This window comes from Gopherus evgoodei, chromosome 20 (genome assembly GCF_007399415.2).
Source record: "Gopherus evgoodei ecotype Sinaloan lineage chromosome 20, rGopEvg1_v1.p, whole genome shotgun sequence".
NCBI classification, from domain to species: Eukaryota; Metazoa; Chordata; order Testudines; family Testudinidae; genus Gopherus; species Gopherus evgoodei.
In genome coordinates this window covers 3,535,005-3,558,894 of record NC_044341.1, presented here as the reverse complement: position 1 = coordinate 3,558,894, position 23,890 = coordinate 3,535,005, and the positions used below count along the sequence as shown (strand labels likewise).

The 23,890-nt window shown below is 49.9% G+C and overlaps 1 protein-coding gene across 2 annotated transcripts; it reads right to left on the bottom strand.

Moving 5' to 3' along the window:
* Positions 1-67: 67 nt before the first annotated feature.
* Positions 68-23,314, bottom strand: C20H1orf216 (chromosome 20 C1orf216 homolog). Of its 2 annotated transcripts, none has more exons than XM_030539388.1 (2): positions 23,244-23,314; positions 68-4,726 (listed from the first exon to the last, which is right to left on the bottom strand). In XM_030539388.1, exon 2 carries the CDS (start codon positions 4,708-4,710, stop codon positions 3,844-3,846), a length of 867 nt encoding a protein of 288 aa, XP_030395248.1. In that variant the 5' UTR covers positions 4,711-4,726; positions 23,244-23,314; the 3' UTR covers positions 68-3,843. The 2 variants fall into 2 exon arrangements, with proteins under 2 accessions (XP_030395248.1, XP_030395247.1); XM_030539387.1 differs by lacking the exon at positions 23,244-23,314 and adding an exon at positions 9,161-9,269.
* Between the last annotated feature and the right edge of the window lie 576 nt (positions 23,315-23,890).

Genomic DNA, 23,890 nt, shown 5'->3' with positions numbered 1-23,890 from the left:
GGATGAAAATATCATGCACAGTACGACAGCCAGCTGTTGAAGAGGATTAAAGGAGTACTTTGTGGGATCTGTTTTTTATCTCCAAACTTTATTAATATGTCATGTCAGTGATACAGACAACAGCCAGCAGGCCCTAGAATAGAAGCAAACATGAAAGCAGTGACGGCCTTTGAGCAGCAAGGTACTTCTCCTCACAGAGTCTGGAATCCTCCTGGCCAGGAGGCAGATGGCAGGGTTTCCTCTGTGATGCCAGGACAAGATTTGGTTGCCTTCTTGCATTTTGAATGCTACCTCTTTAAAAACTGATTCTTAAAGAAAGTCACCCATTTTAGCTCATCTTTCCCAAAACCCAGGCTACAGGTGTTTCATTATTACAGCAGTGGGGCTTCCCTGCTCTCTACAGGACCTGACCCTGCAGTCCCCACTGACTGAGGGTATCAGTTACTGTTAATTTATATTGTGGTAGCACCTAGAGTTCCAGTCAAGAATTGGGGTCCTGTTGTGTTAGGTGCTGAATAGCTGTATAACAAGAAGGCAAAGCTTACAGTCTACGATTGCAGGGTCAGCATCACAGCTTTGACTGCTACAACCGCTTTCCCCATGAGCAAGTCTTAGTCACATGCCTAGTCTTGTTGACTTTCCTGGAACTACACAAGTGACTGAGGGCTATGGGACCATGTCCTTGCTTCCGCTTACTGGAAGATATGAAGAAACATGGTGCAAAATGGAAGTTATTGCAGGCATCAACTGCAGCTTTGTGAAGATGCAGCGAGCATGGAATATAATCTAATAATAATAATAAATAGCTCTTATATAGCAATTTTAATCTAGCTGTCCATCTCAGAGCACTCTGTTGGGTTAAGAACCATTACACCCATTTTGCAGATGGGAAAACTGAGGCATAGAGAGGTGAAGTGACAAGCCCAATGTCACCCAGCAGGTCAGTGGCAAAGGTGGGAACAGAATCTAGGTCTCTTGACTCCTAGGTCTCTGCTCTTGCCACTAAACCACACTTCCTCCCCTCATACAGTACAATAAATAGAATAATAGAATATGGAGCAAATTCACTTTTAAGAAAATATACCAAATAAACACAACAGTCTCTTTTTAATCTCTCTTACACTTCTTATACTCTGTTTGTGCATTTTTCTTTGGAAAAAATGGATTAGAAAAGTTATTTTCTTTACTTTATAATAATAAATTAATAGATCATGAACAGCACAGCTTTGAGAAAGGTTATTACTAGGGGATTTTTCTGATTTGGCCCCTAAGTTTTTAAATATATATTGTAGGTAGATGGTGTGTGTGTGTGCATTTAATATATATATATATATCAAAAATAAAAAATCTAAATCAATATATTGTAATACGGAATGTGAAAAAATATTAGAGTCAAACAAAACATGAACCTATTTTAAAGCATTTTGAGGTCAGTTCTTAGTAGTATGAGTCTCTCTCTTTGACCCCAATTCATCAGCCCATCTCAAATCAGCAAAGCAGTTAAACTCATGTGTAACTAGACGTCAGTGGGAATTAAGCCAAGACTGGACATCTTTCTAAACGACAGGCTCTAGCTCAAACAGAAGTTCCGGGCATATTGCAGGAATCCCAGGGTGAAATGATCTGGCCGTGCTCTGAAGGAGGTCAGATGGCCTTAAAAGCTACAGTGTGAGCACATGCTTAAAGTAAGCATGGGCTTAAGTGCGTTGCCAAATAGGGAAGAACTCAAGCATGAGCTGAAATGCTTTGCTGAATCAAGGGCCTTTGTCAGCAGATGGACTTTTACACTCAGAGCACCTCACACTTTGCTGCAGATTACAATCCCCAAGCATATGCAACCCATCGATTCTTACAGCACTTGCTGGACATGCACAGTGTTTCTTACAAGGCATTGGCTGTCAACACAAGACACACACAATGTGGTCGGGAGCTCATTCCCTTCGCAACAATGAACATGTGGGAGTGGCATGCACCACCTGCAATTATATGTTCCACCAACAAAACAGCCTGATCTGCATCTCAACTCTGCGATTCAGGCCCAACGATCTGAGTTAGAGAAGGGAAAATCCAGCGTTTCCATCAGCTTCATGTTCAAGGTTTAATTTGGGCTCTTTCAAACATCTCCCTCCCCCTCCCCCTTTTAAGTGTTGTTTTTCATGGGAAATGTAGTAGATGGTGCAGAGGTGAGGTAAAAAGTTCCCTGAGAAACTTGCAGCCTGTGCAATGCAAACCATAACCTGACTGCAAAGCACCTTTGTCACCTGCAATTCATCAGGTCAGGCTAGAACTGGATGGTTACAATGGTCCCTTCTGGCCATTAAATCTATGAATAAAGATTCTCTTTTTCCAGCAGTTCTTATCACGGCTTCTAGACAACAAGGGGAGGGAAAACTCTGAAGGCTAGAACCCAAATGAAACCTTGACAACCTAAAAGCTTTGCATTCAGATCTCAGTGCAGAAGTCGTGAATTTCCAGTGGATTCCAACCATGGCCAGTGGAGTTCTCCCATCTCTGATTTTAACAGTGATTTTCATGTGTAGAGTCACACTCCATGCTAAGGACATATTTGAGGGGCAATTCCAAACCTTCCTAACATTGCAGAGCCATGGTGAATAGGATTCCTATTTAAAATGTTAATTCAAAGAATTATAGGGAGGGTTTCAAAGATCAGTATCAGATCATGAACCTCAGCAAAGCTGGATTGTGAAGAGAATTGTGCCCCGTTGAGAGCTGTAGTAACCAACAGGCCCAACAGGCTGGGTCTAGAGAACACTCTTTGGAAGAGGCCGGCAGGATAAGCCTGGGCATGGGAAAGCAGCAGCGGCAGCAGCAGCAAGGGGGGCTGTCTGCAGAGGGGACTTTGACGAACGGCTATCCAGCTAATGCAGAGAGTGGCTGAAGTTGTGCTGGCCGGCAAGAGGGGGAGCAGTCGCACATAGCGAAGGCGGGGGTGGAAGGGTGGGCGATGAGATGGTTACAAGGGGAGAAGGTGAAAGAGATGAGAGGAGGCGTTGCAGAGCCTGTTGGGGAGTTGCTGACAGATCACTATCGAAGCACTAAATGGTTATGGGTTTAGAGTGAAATTTGAGAGCCTCTGGGCACTCATTGGACCTCTGAGTAGGCAGCTCAGCTGTGATGGACAGAGAGAAAGATGAGGACGTGGGATGGATGCAGAGAGAGGTCAGTAGATTGACATACGGGATAAGACCATTCTTAGGGGGATTGTTATGAGGGAACAGTACACTCAGAAATACCCTTCTTGCCAACTAATCAGATACTAGTTTGCTGACTGGCCTATGCTGATTCACTAGTGACCCCAGGTCTCAGGGGAGCTCTCTAGTGAGACTGGGGTCTTGGGAACACTGGTGAATCCTGGCTGCTGATCAGCTGGCGAAGGGTTAATGCTTTGTGCTACAGGGATATGCGGCATGCGGGGTGGGGTTGAGAAAGGGTTAATCAGGCTCATTTCAAATGGGACCAACCCATCCTGTTCCCTGACTTCTCAGCCACTAGCTGGGGCACATGTCGGACTTTCTACTTGTGCTCTCAGCTAGAGCCATGTACCGAAACGGACGGGAACGTGCTTCTAGCTACATTGTGCCAGCTCATAAATACCATGTGGCGTTCGTCAGGTCTGGTGTCCTCATGCTTCATGAAATCCCTGGGTGCATAAGGCAAGAGCATCTCACGCCAGCCTCCCGTGCAGAACCTGGGAGCTGACTGCAAAGCTCTGTGGGGCCCAATCCTGGATGCTGTGCTCAGACAAAACAACTGGTTGGAGCTGGGTAAGGTTTGGGGGGTTGGGAGGGATCTGAACTGTGACAGATGGAAGATGACCGTTTTTCACAGGCCAGCATGAGCCGGTGCTTTGGGGCACACCACGCCCTGCTGGATGTACCGGAGGAGCTCTTTGCGGTTGTCCAGGATGGTGTCGAAGCTCTCCTGCAGCCGGCTCTGCTGGTCCACCACTTTCTGCTGGAGGCCGCGGATCCAGCGCAGCAGGGCCAGGCGCCGATACATCACCAAGTGGATGTGGTGTTTCTCCTTCTCCCGCTCCTTGAATCTCATCTTGTCCTGGAGGTTCTGGAATGCCTCAGCCAGCACCGGGAAGACAGTGTCTGAGTCGGAGGAGTTTTCAGGATCAGCGTCGGGCCCCGGAGGCGGTGGCTGGTTCCTTGGGTCTTTGGTGGCAGCAGCGGGTGTCTCCCAGGCATTGCCGGTGCTGCTGTCAGGACTGTCGATGCTGAGGGAGCTGCTGGCATAGCCATTGTCCTCTAAGGGGGAGCCAGCCAATCTGCCACAGTCTTCGGCCGTGTCCTCGGTAGCCATTTTCTCCTCTTCGGCACCGCTGAGCTCGGCTCCCTTGAGAGGGTTGCACACATCCTCCTCAGAGAGGCCCAGCTCATCTGACTTCAGCCCTCGGGGAGCGGCCCTAAGCCTGCCCTGAGCTGTCTGTCTCTGCACTAATAACACCAGATTATCGGCTGGATTTGTTGTGTTTTCTGTCTGGCCAGAGCTCCCCTCCATCTGGGTCCCAAGCACCGCCTGGCTCCAATTCTCGTTGCTGTCATACCCTTCCACCACAAAGTTGAAATTCTTGTCCTGCTTGAGGTCCTGTTCAGCGAGGAAGGCCGTGCCCAGCGTCGGGTCCCGCTTGCCCTCATGGAATGGAGCGTTCAGGGGGACATCTGGCTGGCACACTGCAAACATCCTTCCACCCTCCCGGCTGGGAAGAGAGAGAGAACTGATGTGACGGACGGATCTTGGTCTGAGTTCCCAGGGTCAGCCTGGCCTCCCAGCTCTACCGTTCCCCAGGTTCTAACTCTCCTAAGCTCAAGGGGCCTGATTCTGCTGTCATGTGCTCTGCTTCGTCACTGCAGTAACCCCATTGACTTCAGGACAGTTACTCCGGATTCATATCAGCATGAGTAAGAGGAGAATCAGGCCCAAGAGACTGATGTCAGCACAAACCAGGAAGGAAAGAGAAGAGTGTCTGGTCTGGTATTGAACGGGATGGTACCCTAAGGTGGACCCAGGTTGATATGCCCTAAGATGTAATGTTGAGCTTCCAGCCTGAAGTTTGGGGGCTTATGGTGGGTCCATGGTAGTGTTAGGGGACAAATGTAAACTTCAGATCTGTGTCCTAAACTTTGTAGCAGCTCAGACCCCAGGTTTTAGGTCTGGCCCATTTCTGGTAAACCCTAACAATGTATAGGATATTGGAGTATGGTAACATAGAATATCAGGGTTGGAAGGGACCTCAGGAGGTTATCTAGTCCAACCCCCTGCTCAAAGCAGGACCAATCCCCAGATTGTTACCCCAGTTCCCCAAATGGCCCCACTAAGGATTGAACTCACAACCCTGGGTTTAGCAGGCTAATGCTCAAACCACTGAGCTATCCCTCCCCTGCAAGGCCACAGTTCCTCTCATGACATTGATGAGAACAGGATCAGGCCCCTAGTTTGGCCTGGCAAGGTCTGGTCAAGTGAGATATGACAGTGTTGTAATGCCTTGTCTCCGGGCATCAGCATTTGGCTCCGGTATATGGTGCACTCACATCCTGGCCCATCAAATATTAGAATAAAAGACCTCAAAAGTGTTTAAAACCTACTCGGTCTATTTCTTATGACAGTTTCATGGGATGGAGTGGAGCTGGCCATTCCTGACTCCCCGGGGCGGCAAGATGAGCGCCTGCTCCCCTGTCTAAGTGGATGAGGGGAAGTCCGGTTTATATAGGGAGATCGGAAGGGAGCCAAGCAGAACAGAAACCTTAATTTCTTGTTGGGAACCCTCAGTGGTCTGGTCACCTTCGGCCCAATCCTCAGCAGTGGCAATTGACACCCGCTGAGGATCCAGCCCATCTACAAACAGAGAGGGGGAACTGGTTGGCTGAAACAAGAACCGATGCAAAACTTTGCCTAAGAGCCATTCAGATCCTGCATTCTGAATTGTTTGAAAATGATTGTGGCATAAGAGGGTTTTTTCCCTTTTCCTTTTCCGTTTTTGCAGCCTTCCCCTCAAGAGCAAGTCCTCTCAAGCCGTTTCTGGGCTACTTTAGTAAACCTAGGAAATTCTCAATAGTTTATGTCATCTAATCCCAGGGTCAGATTTTCAGCTGGTATCAATCCAAGTAACTCCGTTGAAGTCAGTGAGAACACTGCTCACGCTTTCCTTAGCTTCCTGTCCTAAACTGGAATGTAGAATTACTACGGGCTGTTGCCCAGCTGCCATGTTTCACCCCAGAGGTGGCTGCTTGCAAGTAATAAATGAAGTGAATTCTGTGCATGTAACAGTTTGTGAGGCACCTTGGAAGGATTTGATGCTATAGACATCTTGAGATGGGATACTAGGTGTTGATATTATTAAATGAGTCAGTGGTTTAACCCTGTTTGCCCTAACGAGGGGCTTTATTGCATCATTCCCCAGCTGACTGTGTTTTCCCCCCTGTGACTGAGTGATGGATTCTGGTTCCTTCTTTGCTAAATGAAAGTGCTGAAAGGACAGCGACACTTTAAATGACTTGTGTGATTCCGCCAAGCAAAGGGACACGTCTGATCTGATATGTAGCAATATTCTGCCTGGATTAATCTCCCTAAATAGGCATCTTTCTAAGACTATACTCTCCCTGCACCAATAGGAAGCAGGAGATAAGTCTTTTACGGAGCTGTCTGATGCAGGAGAAAAGTGCTGGAAACATAAAACAGGTTACAAATACATCCCTGCTACCATCTGTTAAGCAAGAACTATAGAAGATTCTACATAAGCATGGCATTAAAATCACTGCCTTTTAAAGACTTTCTTTGTAAATTCTTCAAAATGTGTTCAGCTTCCCAGATGCAATTCCATAGGGCCCCATTAGATTATTTTAATAAGGTCTCTGCTGAGTTCTATTGGTCTCTGTTTGATTTTAAATAATGGGCCAATAGGCCTCCCAAAACCAGTAGCCCCGATAGACCTGTTCCATCATTACAAAACCAAGTTGCAAACTGGAACTAGTAAAAAAATATTAATTCAAAACTTTGACTAGGGCTCTAAGCAGGAATGGATCCAATCTTCCAGCTTCATCACAATGTGAAAGAAATTCACCTGCAGGAAAATCCAGGAGAACACGATCACAGTTTTAAAGAAAGAGCATGGCAGCCCTTTCTTTTCATTAAAAAATTGGTGAATGAGCAAAGGAAGGACTCCTGGGTTGGAAGTGACTGGGCTGGCTTTGTTCACTCAGTCCTGCCCTAGTCAATATCACTGTTTTTCAGTAGGCTTCACAAATATGACACCTTTTGTTTCTTTGTCATGTCTCAGTGAGGGAATAGCAGATTTAAATGTCTGGGTAATAGGATAATAGTCCCTCTAGTAGATCATATGTGGGGGCTAAAAGCCACAAGTTTCCTTTAACTAAAATGAGCATTCCCCCCACGCCCCCAAAAATAGTTTTTACACGTCTGCAATAGTCCAGCTTTTAATGTTCTACTCTGGAATTCAGGAGACCTGGGTTCAGACTTTCCAGGTGACCTTGGGCAAGTCACTTCAGGTGTGTCCTCACGGGATACAGGCCCTCCAGCATGGCCACAGCTGGTCCAGGTCAGCTGGCTCGAGCTAAGGTACTAAAAATATTGTGTCAACGGTCGGGCTGTGGGACCCTGCTTAGGCTGAGGATCCCAGAGCCCAGCTGCAGCCCCAGCCCAAACTCTATGCAGCAATTTTTCAGCCCTGAAGCCTGAGCCTCACAAGTCGAGTCAACTGACCCAGGCCAGCTGCGGCCGTGCTGCAAAGCTTGTTTCCCCATGTAGACGTACCTGGCGTCTGGCTAGGCCTCAGTTCCCATCTGTAAACTGGGGATTGTTGAACTTCCTTCCCTCCCAGGGGTGTTGTGAAGATACATATGACAGCAGGGGCCCAACGGGCCTGAATCTCGTCTGCTGTCCCTCTGGCTGGTCACTGACACCCGAGGGAGAGGGAAGGGGGAATCACGTCTTACATACTATCGCAGTTACTGCACAGTCCTGATCCTTTTCCCATTCACGCTGATGAAAATCAGAATTAGCACCATGTAAGACAAAAGAGCAACGCTGGTGTAAGGCTGATGAAGGAAGAGGAGAATCAGGCCCATTTGCTGGGCTACCAGGAAGGGGTCACACACCCGTTTAAATTTGGATTCCAGCACGGTTGCTATGGCAAGGTTTCCATGGCAAGCAGAGACGTGTGTGTGTGTGTGTGTACGCACACCGCATCAGACAGCACAATGTGCTGTGCTGGTAGCATGTGATGCATAGCGCCCAGAGGCGCAGAAGAGAGCTGTGCTGAATGATCCTGCCAGAGAGAAGGAGGGGGAGTCACAGAGACGGAGGGATCCCAAGGACCCCAAAGCCCTGCCTTGTGGGATGTCTGCAGGGGATCCACGTCCTTCCCCTTCCCTCCCTCAGCTTGAAAAAAGCAATTGCTGGTTCCTTCTCCACAAACCACACAGCTCCCTGGACTGGCCAGCTCTGTAAGCAGCTTAGGGAAAAGGCAAAGGAAAGAGCTACCCGGGGAGGAGGAAGGGAACAGGCTTTTAATGTACATGATAATCTATGAGAGAGGGGGCAACTGAACAGATGTGATCAGGGATTATGAGACTGCTGGATTCAATGCCCCAGCACATCCCCACATGGCTATCGAGCTAGCCTGGATACCCAGCTATGGCAGAGCGCCCTGTACAATCTGACAGCATCATAGCACGCCCAGCCCTTGGCTATTCAAAGGGGTGGGGGGAAATTGTTGTGCTCTGTGTGTGTGGCGTAAGGTGTTGCCTATCTCAGCCCTAAAATGGATCTGAACAAAACCCTTCCCCATGCAGTGCGGCCCCTGTGAATGAAATCAGAGAGTCAATCCGCTCATGCACACACACAGCCCCTTCTCCCCCCCCCCAAGAGATCACAAACAGGGGCATTGGCACCATCAGCAGGGGAGGCAGGATAAGGAGGTGCTGTTGCTTTTAGATCCCTTTAAAGCTTCTAACGACAATGGGAGAAATAAACAGCCCCCCTCGGAGGGATCCAACAAGCTCTCCTCCCTGATCCTGGCACCCAGGGGAAGCAGGTGGCTTCAGCCCTTGGCACCAGCCTGTCTCCTGTATCATTCCAAATACCCCCAGATCCCCAGTGTGCAGCCGACACTCACCGATGGAGCCTTGGGGAAGTGCAGGGGGATTTTCAGGCTGCTGCTCCTGCTGCTGCTTTTGCTGCTCAGCTGGAGAGAACGGAAACAGACCCCTCCACGGCAGCAGGAAAGCGTCATGTACTGCACACTTCCAACAGCAATGAGTGCTGCCGGCAGCACCATGTCGCAGGCTGATGAGCAGCCAGGTGGGAAATGCAAAGGCACCACCAGGAGCCACCTTAGCACAAACCCAGCGCTGTCAAGGGGTGTGTGTGAGAGAGAGAGCGAGAGAGAGCGCGTGTCCTCCTTTAGAGATGACACCAAATTCCCTGCAGAGGATAAAAATCCTCCCAGGGAGGAGCTGCTAAAGAAGTGCAGAGGCACTCACACAGGGACGAGAAGCCCATATTATGCCACGCTGGGTTTGACTGGTCTAAGCACCAGCTTTAAACTGTCTACAGTCGGAGGGTTCAAATCCTGACAGAGGCAGCTCTTGGGGGCCCCACGGGAGACCCATGAAAGGGCCCTGATTTTCAGGGGGCAGGTGCTCGGTGCTTTATGAAAATCAGGCCTCTTTCAGGTGGCTCCAGTTAGAGACCAGAAATCACTAAGCAGCAGACAGGACAAAAGATTGCTGAGACTGTGGTGTCCTGGGGTCAGGGACCCCTTTGTTCTGTCCGTACAGCACCTAGCACCACAATGCAAAGAATAACAATTATGATAAACTCCTGCGGTCGGTCTCCCTGGTACATTTGCAGAAAGTGAACCTCAGAGGCATGTGCAGCCACAGGCCAAGTGAATTGGGTGAAAACACTGCAGAACATTCACCGCACTGCGTCTGCTCATCTCTAATGACTTTTCATGAGCTAAAAGATTGAGTGGGGCCCATCTTCCCTCCGTCCCCACGGCCCACCCAGCGGGCCTTGAATGACCCTGTCTTTTGCAGGAAACCCTCTGCAGCCCTTTCTTTCCTCCCTGGGGCCAGAGAGTGGGGATAAATAGTCTGTTGAAGGTGGCTGTTCATTCTGCTCCTTGTTTCACTGAGGTTCCAGGCAGCTCAAAGGAGAGGACAGCAGCTGCGTTGCATTGTATCATTCTGAGCACTTGGACATGTTGGTTAACACTCCAGCTGCTCTGGTGCTCAGACACCAGGATGATGGGCGCAGTACAGGAACCTGTAGAGAAAAGAACTGTTCTGGTACCACAGCCACGGTTGTACCAGTGCATTCTGGACACCCCACAGTGCCAAACCTTGTTGCTGGGAGCAGGGGCTTTTGGGTTTTTTCCAAATGCGAGGCACTGCACTGTGAGATGCTCCAGTGGAAACCTGGGCAGCTGCAAGACTGCTGGGAAGAGACTGCTGCGGATGGGGCCAGTAAAGCTGGACCTGAGCTACAGGCCTTCTCCCAGGAATTGCATCCATCCGCAAGGATGTGAGGTGCTGGGGCCGCACACAAGCTCAAGGCTTTCCCACTGCAGAGAGAGGGTCCGTGCTAGGCAGACATCTGCATTCAGCCATTTCTCTCCTGTGGCCTGGGCACAGGATCTGTGTGACACAGAGGGGAACAATGGGGCTGTCCCTAGTTCTCCTCAAAAAGCACCCAGGTATCTTTTCCGTGGGTAGTCGTGGGAAGCAGGGAGGTGGGTTTTCCACCTCCTGCAAAGGGCTGTGCAGCCCCTGGTGCTGTGTGTCACAGGGCAAGCTGTCCCAGCTCCTGTCTAATGCATACGTGGGAACAGGCCTGCGCCTCCCACCAGCAAGCTCTAGTGGGCTCCTGGGCTGTGATTCCCTTTAACTCTGTGCTTTCCAACACTAAATCTCTGTTATTTCAGAGTTTTCTCAGCTCCCCTCCAGTTTCATTAAAGGTTTCAAGACATTTCAAAGGTAACGAAGCCCCATGAGCTGCCATCACCTGCAGTTCTCTCGACAGATCTATCTGATGGATGCACCTGGACGCTTCTTTTCTCCACAGGTTCTTAAACAGCTCACTTCACGGTGGCACTGAGCCCTGGAGTGACTGGAATTTTAACCGGCATGTTGCCTAACTGCACTAAATGAGCAGGCCCCTACCATCACTATGCCTGATGGAACTGAACCATAGTTAGTTAGCAATGGTGGGAAACTTTTGGAGGAAAAGCCAAAGGTAGACGAGGCCTTTTGGATATTCCCTGGATTTGTCAGGAATTGTGGAAGGCCCCTCACCTCCGTCCCATCAAAAAGTGATGAGGACCAACAAGCGCTGAGAGAAAGGAGACAACTATGGAGCAACCCTCTTCTAAGGCAGGGATGCTGCTGGCAGAGGGACACTGGGGGTCAAATCCCAAACGCAGTGTATAGCCTCAGCGTGGGCGGATGGTCCTCCCCAGTGATGGGGATAGGATTCCTGGGTTACACTTGGCAACACTCAGCGTGCTGTGCTGATGATGTCTCCCTGGCTTTGCATGTGCATGTACGGCACCTGCTTGTGTGTGTTGATGCGTGCGTGTGTGTGCGTGTGAGATGCTAAATCTCGCACAGCAATCCATTGAAGAGCAGACTTCAGAAACAGCAGCCACACTCCACACACACCCCTGCCCAAGGGTTTCCCAGACTCCCCCACATTACCCCCTTCTCAGCCCATCATCCACCCTGCGGCCAACGGGGAAGGGGAGCTATGAAAGCTGCTCTCTCAATAGTCCTCTTATCCTGCCTCGCAGGACTCGGGCATCCTGAAACTTTAAAAAATAAAAGCACTATCACATCAAACAACTGGAGTGAATGCAATGCCTGGAGGGGAGCGGGTCACATGAAGCACCGCGAACGCTTTGGGGATAAAGGGCCGTTGTCAGCACCCAGGGCGTGTTCAAGATGAAGGAGCAAATGTGAAGGCCTCTAAATGGCCTGGAATAATCCAGCCTGTTAAGTAAGAAACATGAGATTTGGTGGCTGGAGAGACTTTTTGGCGAGGGGGCTGGGAAAGTGTTGTGCTCCAAGGGGAGCTTGTGCTAGGTCCCGCTGCGCACCACCCCTTCCCACTTAACCCTCTGCCTGCTAGCTTCTTATTCTGCAACTAGCACAGAGGGGTCCTGCTCGGGGACTGGCAACGCAATAGCAACAAGCTTTTCAGGGCAGGGACGGTCTCTGGTTCTATGTTCATAAAAAGCCCAGCACAATTGGCTTCGCAGGGGTCTCTAGACATTACTGCAGCACACATAATAGGAGAAAAGAGCAGGGCCAACCCCAAGCACCCAGAAGTCCTGAATCAGGGCCCCCAAAATCATGAGATTTAACAAATAACCAGGGTTCGGGTCTCTTTATTGACCTTCTGGTCTTGGCATATATAGGAGTGTAATCAAATGGCCTCCTCCTAGGCCCCCCCTTGTGGCCTCAGGGCAGCCCTGCAAGTAGCCTCACCTCTGGGTGCCTCTTGAGGGCCCAGTAAGTCCCGTACAAGCACATCCTCAATCCATCCTAGTTGATTAACCGAAACACAGTGCAAGAGCCCCCAGCCACAACGTCGTCCATGTCAGGCCCACACACTGAATCTGTAAAAACATGGCTCTGTTCTCACCGTCCTGGTGTCTTCCACCAGCCCTGGACTCTCCCAGCCATCCTCTGTCACTCCACCAGGACAGCCACTCCAGCCCTAACCCAGTTCTTCCCAGTGGGACCCTCACAGCCTCTCCTTTGGGAGCCTCTCCTGTTCCTCTGGGATCCAGTTCGGGCAGCAAGGAGATGCCCCTCAGCTGCTCCCCTCCTCAACCTCCAGCCCTTGGCTGCGGCTCTGCAGATTACAGCCAGCAGACATTTCCTTCTGCTGCTCCTTCCCCATTTCAGCACCTCAGTCCTGGCTCTCCAGCTTGGAGACCCCAGGCAGAGGCTGCTACACTCCTGCTTTCCAGCCCTCCCCAGGAAATGCTCTTCCTCATAGAGCCAGTCTGCTCAAGTCACTCTCAGGCCTCTTACCGCTTCCCAGATGCTGCCCTGCCCTCTTCATTGGCCCAGCAGGGAGCCAAGCCTGGACCCGGAGAGCTGAGTCCAATTTCCTTTAGTGAGTCAGCTACCCTGTCACAAGGGATCATGTCTTCCAATTTTTCTCCACAACCAAAAGGGCTAGAAGCTTTCATTTTTTAAAATGAAAATGGAAAAATCTCATCTAATCACCTGGCTCCAGGAGCTGGGGCTTGAAGAATACCAAATAACACAAGCTGTAGGATAAAACAGTAAGAGCCGGTGACACAGCATAAATCATTGTTAAACAAATACATTCTTCTCCTCTGAACATTACCTCCACTTAACAGCCCACAGGCCATCATCTGCCTGTTCCTCACTGCAGCTGAAGGTGCTCCGTTCTGATCAGCAATCACAGCATTGCATTGCTATGCAGACAGCATGACCCTTTACCTTCTCCAGCCACTCTCCACACCTCTCCACACCACTAGCTGCTGTTCCACACAGGAGGGTGTCAGTCAATTTTCAGGAGGCGGTGGGAATACTATATCATGCTAACCATAGCATAACAAGCCAATGGGGTTTGCCTGAAATGCCCCACCCAGATACCAAGCGTCAATCCTGCTGGGAGAAAGCTGAGTCGGTTCTGCTGATTCACTGAATGAAGCAATTCTTTGCCTACACAGGTACATGGCACCAGGGAGGGTCTACCTGTGGAGTGAAGATCTAGGGTGTGGGCAGAGCAGTCCCAAGGGAGGAGTCCTAAGAGCAGCCCAGTCTGGGTGAGAAAGTTTGAATCTTATGTTACCTTATGATTCTTTGTTAATGAACTGACCCGCAAGACAGGAGTGAGTTTGCATGTGGTAAGTGGATCATGTTTCTAAAGCAGGAAAGACACCTGCTGCTTCCATGCATCTTAGCTCTTCCTACTCCATAAATGTCCAGGGCAGGTCAATCTGAACGTTCCCAGGCCTGGTTAGAATATGCTCCACTTCGAATTGGTTTAAGTCTCTCCCACCCTGAACCACCCCCAACATTTTGCTCATTTCCTTTCAAGGACACTGGTGATTTTTGTAAGCCTAGATTTATTGACTGATTTACAAAGTGACACATGGGGAACGTTTGCAGCCGTTTCACCTTTTCAAACAGTAGTGTCAGACTAGAACTGTGCTTTCCCCACATAAACCAGGGGATTATTGTAGCTCTAATTCAGATCAAGGTAGCATTGGCCATTTTCTGTTAAAAAGATCCTGCTGTCTCGAAAAATTCATCCATCCATACACCCTGATTCAACAAATCCATCCACTTGCAGCTGGTGGGTAACTGCTGTACCAAGCTTCCCTGGTTAGAATTGAGCCATGTGGCAGAATGAATTTCATGTATATTGTCGGTAAAAGACGTGGATTGAGAGCAATAGAAAGCGATGTCCTATTTCTCCACAAGGCAGCCTGCCCAGCACAACCCTGAGTAAGTGAATCAAGACCTCTCCCCTCCCACAGGAGACGTGTCTCCATGGCCCATTATTGGCTATATCACAGTATCACCTCAGAGTTCCTCCACACCCGGTATTGTACAAACTGTTAGTGAGAGAGAGATTCCCTGCCACACACAGCGGACAGTCCAGATGGATGGGAAAGGGGGAATCCGAGGTGAAGTGACTGCCATGGGTCACACAGCCGGTCAGTGGCTGAGCTGGGAAGAGAACTCAGGTACCCTGACAGCGGCTCCATCACCACATCCGCTAGACCCCACGGCCTCCTCACAGGCAAAGGGAGATCAAGCGACCTGACCAGAGTCACCCCCGGAGCCTATGGCAGAACCAGGAACTGAATCTTGATCTCCTGAGTCCCTGCCCAATGCCTTATTCACAAGCTGTTTTCTTATTCCTCAGCCTCTCTGCTGAGCCTGCCAGCCAGTGACAGTTACAGTCGTGGTTTCTGGGATACAATCACCTCCCTGGCTAGGAAACAGATTGAGAACCCGCCATGACTGAAATCCATAGACTGGACTATCGCCTCCCGAGCTGTTCCGAGGCCAGTCGCTGTACGGAGAGATGCTGCCTATCCAGCCACAAACACGGCATGCAACAGAATGCAGCAAGACGCATGGAACTCCCTTGTGCATCTGCTACAAATCCAAATCTTTGGCTTTTCAGATCAAAGTCCTTCTCATGTACTGATGTTGGACCTGGAGCTGCCATTGTTCCATAATTTCGCCCTCCGGGAGGAGGGTGGGGCCTAGACCTGCGCTCCAGATCGTGCGGACGGAGCCTTCTCTTTTCAGCAAGAGAAAGATCACAATGGAAACCAAGTTCATGGCCAGGAAGCAGGCTCTGACACACTGATCTTCTAAGAGGAAGGATGAAAACTGAATTGGGAGAGGGGATTTAGTGCTGAATTTTAGGCTTGCTTTCCCCTCCCCCGCCAAACCCTGCTTCAGAAGCAAATTAAAAACTATCCCGGCAGGAAATTGAAAATCATTTAAAAGACTCTGAGCAGAAAATCTAATGAGCTGGATTTTCAGAGCTAGATTTTCTGGAGGAGATAACACGATGCATTCTGGGGTTCGACGGAGGTGGGTAAGGAGACTGAGTGAACTATCCAGATATATTCTAGGAATGACTCGACATAAGTCTGGTGGCTAAAGCAGAGGACTGAGAAATAGGACTCCTCGGTTCTTTTCCTGACCCTGACTTTCAGTTTTTATACCAAGGGATTGCTGTGGCACCTTTGACCTCAATACAGGCCCAAATTTTCAAGAATGCCCTCTAATTCTGAGTGTCTCAGCAGTCGGGTGCACTCCTTGAGACACCCACAGACAGATTCCCAAGGACGCTGAGCACCCATCGCTCCATGAGGAGCAAAGCCCGGAGCACATCTGATTTCTTGCGAAAGCAAGGGAAGGAGCTGGAAACTGGCGAGACACAAGAGTGACACTTTGGAAAACTGGCCATTTTGGAACTCTGACGATTCTCTTTATATCGACTCATTTTTCATCAAAAACTCCAATGCTGTGCAGAGCTGATCTTCTGGAGTTTGTTCAGTGCCATGTTTATGAGCTTTTTACTAAATATTGAACTCCCGTTTAGGCTCTGGCAGAGGCTTCAGTTTACCTATGCATCACTCCCAGCTCTGCCATCAGAGACAAGGCTGGCAAAGGGTGGGAGGGAAAACAGAGGGGAAGTGATTTATCCAAGGGCAAACAGTGGATCAGTAGCAGAGCCAGGAGTAAAAGTCGGGTTTCCAAAGTCCCCATGGCACCATACAGCCTCCAGATCTCAGAGATTTACAAATGTGATGGCAGATGATTAGAGAAAGAAGCCTTCCAGATCCCTGCTGCTGAGGATAAATCCAGATCCCAGTCATCACCACCACTACCCCTCTCCACACTTGACCCAGCGTTCATGCAAATAGCCTGCCACCTGCTTCTCATATGCTGTGTTTGCCGTTAACCAATGCAACGTGCCACATGCTTTGAACAAAATTGGTCCCAGCAGAAGCCCTCAGAAATCCGCTCCAGTGCCCCCATGACGTAGGCTCCATGTCATGAGAGTCTGCTGCTGGTTCCTAACCTTTTGTGCTAGGAAGGCTGAATAAGGGAGTTCAAAGCCTCCCACATGCTGGATCGGTTAGGGCGAATACGGCACGCACAAGGCAGGCAGAGCAGCAGCCCCGTCCCACCGCCAGGTTTGGGGAAGGGATGTTCCTGTGCATGGCTCTGGCCAGCTTTTCAAATGGGGAATGTGGGAAACAAACAATGGACAATGGCCTGTTGGATTCGCTGCACTGCTGCAAGAGAGGGGACTGGATGACACTTGCTCGAGACAGAGTGGATGTGGGAAGGAGCTGTGCAAGCTCCCTCTACACACCTCTGCGGATGACCCTTAGTCCTGACCCACAGCGCCCTGGCTATGCCCGTTTTGCCTTCACACACAGTGCTGCAGATGCCCCTCAATCCCGACCCGCAACTTTCCATGTCTGTCTTGGCTACTCATTCGCAGCTCTGGCAATAATACCCTTCAGTCCTGACCTGCAGCATCCTCTGCTATTCCACGCCATGGCCTCCTGCTCAGCTCTGCCAATGCTCATGAAGAATGATACCTGGAATACCTGTTCTCCAGGTATCACAGACTCCTTCTTCAGTGCCTGGCAGTTCTAGCACCAAGAGCAGGTGTGTCCAGAGCAGGCGTGTTACATGTCAGTCTGTCTGTCTGTCTGCAATAACAAGGCTCCCCAAGGGTCCCCGTTGGGTAGTTCTGACACCCACTCAGCTGGGGGCCAGTTTGGATTCTGTCTGGCTGAGACGAAGCCAAAGAGGCACCTGCAAAGCTGAAAAGCGTGCGAATTGCAAAGGGGCATATTGTTCTTTCGCAGGCTGGGGGTGCCAGTAGGGGTGGGAGGGGAGATTGGGGGTGGGGAGGCTGGGACACTGAGCCAGCATTCACATGCCACCGTTAGCTGACTCTTGGCCTGGTTCCAGCCACTTTCCATTTTTTAAAGAGAGGCAGAGATTTCGCTAAGGAACTGTGTGGGTCAGAGCTTTGCGGGCAGAGCCGGGCTTGTCCCACAATATTTTAAGAAGCACAAGAGATGTGACAAAGGGAAGTGAAGCTGGAGAGAGAACTTGAGGTGAAGGGGGGAACTGCGAGCCGTTTCCTCCCCACCCCCAGCCGCCAAAACCTGGACCCCTTCTTCACCTGGCAGCAGCAGCCACCGGAAGATGAAGCAGGAATGGGAAAGCAAGCAAAAGGCTGAACATTTTGGATGGGCCTGTGCATAGCCAATGAATCCAGCTTGCATTGCTGTGCGCACGAACCCAGGCCAGGCCTGGAATGTGCCGGCGCTTGAAGGAAATGAAATATGGTTCTTTGGGAGATTTCCACATTCTTCTTTCTGACTGTTTTCTTTCTGGCATTTCAATTCCTGCACGGGTTACCTCTCCTGTCCCCTTGCACTGAGGGCAAAGGCCTCTGCAAAGGGCATCCTGCCCTGCAACAAACCTCACCAGCTCCCAGCACCTCAGAATATGAGGCCAAGGGGAATTATGAGTTTGGGAGGGGGTATGGGAGCCCTCTTCTTTTCTGCTTTCCTTCACTGGGGGCCTGATAGTCACACACTTCCTCTGGAGCTAGCGATGGTGTAGCATGCAGTGCACCCCCCTACCGGATTATGAATTCCCTCTCACCCTGCCCTGTCAATCCAAACCCCCTGCTTCTCCCTCCCCGCCCCCCACCATTCCAGTTCTCACACACACCTCTCTGTCAAGGACCCCGTTCAGCTCCAAGGGTCAGTCCTAGCCTAGTTTCTCTCCATTGTGAAACACAAAGTCCCAGCTTGCAAAGGCCCCAGACTTTTCACAAACATGGGCCAGAATGGATCAGGTCAAAGTGAGAGTGCTAAGGTTATGTCTACACTGCAATCAAAATCCTGTGACTGGCCTGTGCCAGCTGACTCAGGCTCAGGCTAAGGGCTGTTTAATTGTTGGGTAGATGGTTCAGGCCTGGGCTGCAGCTCGAGCTCTGGGACCCCCCCATCTCCCGGGGTCCTCATGAGCCTGAGTCAGCTGGCATGGGCCAGTGTAGACATACCCAGAGGGGCCTGGAGACCCTGGGAGCAGCAGCCAAGGGGGAGAGTACTGTGGCTAAGCTACGCTGACCATGATCCAGCCACCATGTGCAACAGATGTGTCCTCCCCTCTGCCACTCAGCCCCACTTAAAGCTCTCCCAATAGCAGCAATCTCATAGAGTCTTCGATTCCAAGGCCAGAAGGGACCATTGTGATCATCTAGGCTGACCCCTGGTATAGCATAGGCCAGAGGGCTGCCCCAGAGCACCACAACCCTTGGTAAATTGTTCCACTGGTTAATTACCCTCCCTGTTCTAACGTGCACCTTATCTCCAGCCTGAATTTGTCCAGCTGCAGCTTCCAGCCACTGGATCATGTTACATCTTTCACAACTAGACTGACGAGCCCATTATCAAATCTTTGTTCCCCACGTTGGTTCTTACAGACGGTGATCAAGTCACCCTTTAACCCTCTCTTTTTTTAAGCGAAATAGATTGAGCTCCTTGAGTCTACCACTGTCAGGCAAGTTTTCTAATCCTTTAGTCATTTCCATGGATCTTCTCGGAACCCTCTCCAATTTATCAACCTCCTTCTAGAACTGCGGGTACCGGAACTGGACACAGGATTCCAGCTGTGGTTGCACCAGTGCCAAATACAGAGGTAAAATAACCTCCTCGCTCCTACTCACGATTCCCCTGTTTAGACATCCAACGATCGAATTAGCCCTTTTGGTCACAGCATCACACTGGGAGCTGGTGTTCCTTTGATTATCCACCAAGACACCCAAATCTTTTTCAGAGTCACTGCTTCCCAAGAGAGAGTCCCCCCATTCTGTCTAGACGGGCTGCATTCTGTGTTCGTAGATGTATAGATTTACCTTTAGCCATATTAAAAGCCACATTCGTTGCTTGCGCCCAGCTTACCACACGATCCAAATCACTCTGAATCAGTGACCCGTCCTCTTCGCTATTTGTGGCCACCCCAGTTTTTGTGTCACCTGCACACTCCCTAGGTGTTCTTCCAGGTCATTGATAAAAATTCTAAATCTCACCAAACTCCACTCCCTCCATATTCATCAGGGGGTGGGCAGTTCTGTAGAGCCCGGATGGAATGGCTGGGAAAAGTCTACCCGTGACCCAGAGAGGCCAGGAGTGGCATAGCAGGGAGGGACTGGAGATTAGGAGTGAGGGGCATTGGCAGAACTGTGCATGAGGGGAACTGAGGATTGGAGTAGCGGTGTGGGAGGTCTGTGGGTCAGATTTCAGGTGCATTGGTCAGGCTGTGAGTGTGGGGAGCACACATCACCTGCTGGGGTTATATCCTGCTCTAGCCAGCAGTAACTGCCTCTGATTAGCTAAACTAATTAGCTGAGCACAAATCTCCATAATGACCGGTTTTGCGAGTGGCCCATTCCCAGGCCAGGCCTTACACCCCGGGCATCAGCAGATCTGCTCAGTGCCATGCGCTACCCGCTGAGTTGTTCCGTCGCCAAACCGACAGTGGGGGATGGGGAGCCCAGCTGCTGCCCCCCCTACTCCCCTGGGGCAGGCTCAGCCTGAGTCTGTGTGGCAGAGGAACCCAGAGGGGAACCATCCCGAAAGAGTTAAAAGTCAAATGTTTTTAAAAAAAAAACCCAAACCCTGAACCACATGCGACCTAACCTCCCTGAACGCTCATCTGAATTTAATAAAGTGAGAGGGGTTGGAAAAATCTCCCAAAAAGCTCTCAAAGAAATTAAAGTAAACAATGTTCTGACCTTTGACCCCTCACTGCCCCACAACTGACACAAGTCTGTTGTTATGGCCACAGACAGTTTGACATTTAGTTTAATTGTAAACACATTCAATAAATAAGGGGGGCTGGTGCTGAGCATCTCCCCTCTCAGAAGGGATCCAGTAATGTGGCAGGGCCAGGAACATCTGCCCCAGGGCAAGAGAGAACTCTCCTGTGTGGAGAGAGAAAGACGACACAGAGCTGAGAGCTGGTGTCTAGGACCGGGATGAGCAGCCCTGGCAAAATTTTGTCCGGTACTGCAATGACCATCACCTTCAGCTTTCACCCCCAGGCACCAGGGCTCTGGCTTCTGCTTTTTGCCCTGGGCCAACACCAGGGACTGAATGGAAGACCTGAAAGCTCAAGTCTCTACAGCACAAGCTAAAAAGCCAAGTTCACTGGGTGGGACTGTGAGGGTATGTCTACACAACACACTAAGTCCTGGCTCTGACTGAGGTTTGAGCCCAAGCCCTGCTTCCATCCACACACACATCAGTCTGACTCAGGTCAGCAAACACTCAAGACCTGGGTCTTAGGACCCTGCTAAGGGGGTGGGTCAGAGCCCGTGTCCTGCAGTGACTGAGGTCCATGCCCCATCATTTTGCAGTGTGGATGGAAGATTATGGTCTCCAAAGCATAGTATGGATGCGTTAGCCCAGCTGTGAGACCCGGGTCCTGCAATTGCAAATCCAGGTTCACAATTCAGTGCAGACACTCAAGTGCAGACTTGGAAACACCGAGTCCACAAGCCGGACCCCACAGACCAGGTTTACAATGCAGTGTAGACATGACCTCAAAGGACACCCAATGCCCAGTGACCATGTGCTGTCCATCCAGCTCATAACAACCATCCCAGCACAGGGACTGGCCCAGTCAATGCACAGTGATGGCCAAAGTCTGGTGTGCTTTGTCCTGGCATCATATATGACAAAGGGTGACCAGATATAGCCCACAGAGCTCTACAGTGCCACATCCAGCTGCCTTCACCTTCACTACAGCGGTGCAGCCCCTGGAGATGCCCTGTCACAGCAGGCCATGCTCCCAGCTTAGCTCAAGATGGAACATGGCATTCTGGATCTGACAGGCCATAACTCCACATTGAAGTTAGAGGCGATGCTAATTAGACTCAACTCTTGGGATTGCCAGTGTCAGGATGGGCCTGTATTAGAAAATGAGACCAGTAACATGTCCACCCAGTTTGGTGTTTCGTGGGAAGTTTTGTGGGCAGGGAAAGGGACTGTTATTTTTTGTGATTTCTCCCTTGATAAAATCTCCCAATTCATGATGAGTGCCTTGCCAGGACCCCAACCAGATTGCAAAGAAAAGCAACATCTAAATCTCAGCCAACGAGAGGTGACAGCGACGCACTGAGAATTGAACTGGGGACTCCCAGAGCTAAAAGCATGAGCTAACCATCTGTAGCTGGGGCTACGGCAGACTCGCCATTCTCTGGGGCCTGGGCATGTAACACACATTCACCAGTGAGTCATAGATGCTTCTTCTGAGCTGGGCATTTAGGGTAAAATTTTCAACACTTTTGAAAATTAACCCCTGAGGGATCAAAAACCTCATCCCAGCCCACTGCTTTCCTGCGTCTTCCTTTTTCTGGAGAGGAAGCAACAGCTGGTGTTCAAGCATCATGCATCATGACCAAGGAATTCATGAGACTGGCTTAAAAATCATGAGATTTAAAAATAAATAAATATCAGTTTCTTGTAATTGGCCTCCTGTTCTCTGAGCCCCAACAGTTCTCACTGCCAAGCTGTTCCATGTGGGCACAAACGGAAGAGTTTGTCTCTCTTAAAATCTGAACAAGGGGCTGCTGTCCCTGACCATCTTGGCTAATAGCCACTGATGGACCCATCCTCCATGAACTTATCTAGTTCTTTTTTTAACCCAATTAGACTTTTGGGCTTCACAACATCCCCTGGCAATGAGTTCCACAGGCTGACTGCATTGTGTGAAGAAATACTTCCTTTTGTTTGTTTTAAACCTGCTGCCTGTTAATTTTATTGGGTGACCCCTGGTTTTTATGTTATGCGAAGAAGTGAATAATACTTCCCTATTTATTGTCTCCACATCATTCATTATTTTATAGACCTTTATCATATCCCCTTAGTCGTCTCTTTTCCAAGCTGAAAAGTCCCAGTCTTTTTAATCTATCTATCTATCTATCTATCTATCTATCTATCTATCTATCCTCCAGATAACATATATAAGTAGGTTTATCTGGATACATATATCTCCAGATAAACCCACTCAGAATAAGAATGGAACAGGGCAGGTCATGAGAACGGCATGGTCAACAGTCGCCATGCAAGTCAGAGGTGGCAGCGGTTAGAAGTGGGACAAGACAGTGGTGCATTGGCAGAGCCCAGGAATGGAATAGCTGGGGTGCTCCAGCTTGGGATTGAGATGCATTACCCGAGCTGGGTGGGGAACCCCCAGGATGGACTAGAAGTGGGCATTTGTAGATGAAGCTTGACTTTCATTGGCAGAGCTGTGCTGGACCAAGGATTAGGGTGTTATCCAGGGCGGCCAGATCTACACAGGGATCAGGGCTCGAATAATAGGCTGTCCTTGCAGAGGAGGACTTCAGTGTCTTGGCAGAGATATCTGCTCTGGTTAGGAATTGCTAGCGGTCCATCATGAACACCAATGTCACCCTTGATTTAGAAGGCCTTGCTAACCAGCCTGTGACCCTCAGAGGATGCATCCACATAGATGCAAAATTCTCTTTCTACTATGGGAATTCCCAGAATGAACCCATTTAAAAATAAAAGGAGGAAGAGAAATGATGAAAATTAATTCAGCAGAACTTCTCTTTGCACTGACCTTCCAGATCAAATAGCATCAGCCCGGATCTGATCCCACCGCTACCCTCAGTCCTGCTGTTCTCCCCACCTGTAAAACAAATTATATTTCAATCAGAATCAAAGAGAGTGACAGATGAGCTATATTTGATGAAAAATGCCAAGAATCTGCAGCCAGATTGGATTTCACAGAAGCCAAGAATTCCACAGCGGCCAGACTATTTCAATATGATATGAGGTCAAACCCTGGGTTTGTTTTTCTCCTAGCTAACAATTACCATCCACTGAGGATGAAGTTTTGGATCTGTCTGCAGCATGTTCGTGCCAGTGGGACGAAGGAACCATGTGGGACAAAGCAGTTTAGGGAGAAGGGAGTGGATAGAGCTGAGTCCTGAGTTCCTTCCTGCTTCTAGAGGACAGCTTGTGAGCAGTCCAGTCCGCAGGGAGCCCCCACTGACCCAGGAGACCTTGCCATCCATTATTTGAGTTGCTCATTGCAAAAGGTTGAACCTCCTGTGGTTGGCCTTCCCCAAGGGAGAGCAGGCTCTGCACAGGCTGACTGCAGGAGGCCCTTGGCAGGTGAATGTGTACGGCAAAGTCACCATCCCCTAGTCCCAGACCCAAGGTCTCCTAGCCTGAGAAGCGGGAATCCTCAAGGTCAGCTCTGAA

Excerpts from the sequence above, each read along its gene's own strand:
- C20H1orf216 (XM_030539388.1), bottom strand. The coding sequence starts at position 4,710 with ATGTTTGCAGTGTGCCAGCCAGATGTCCCCCTGAACGCTCCATTCCAT.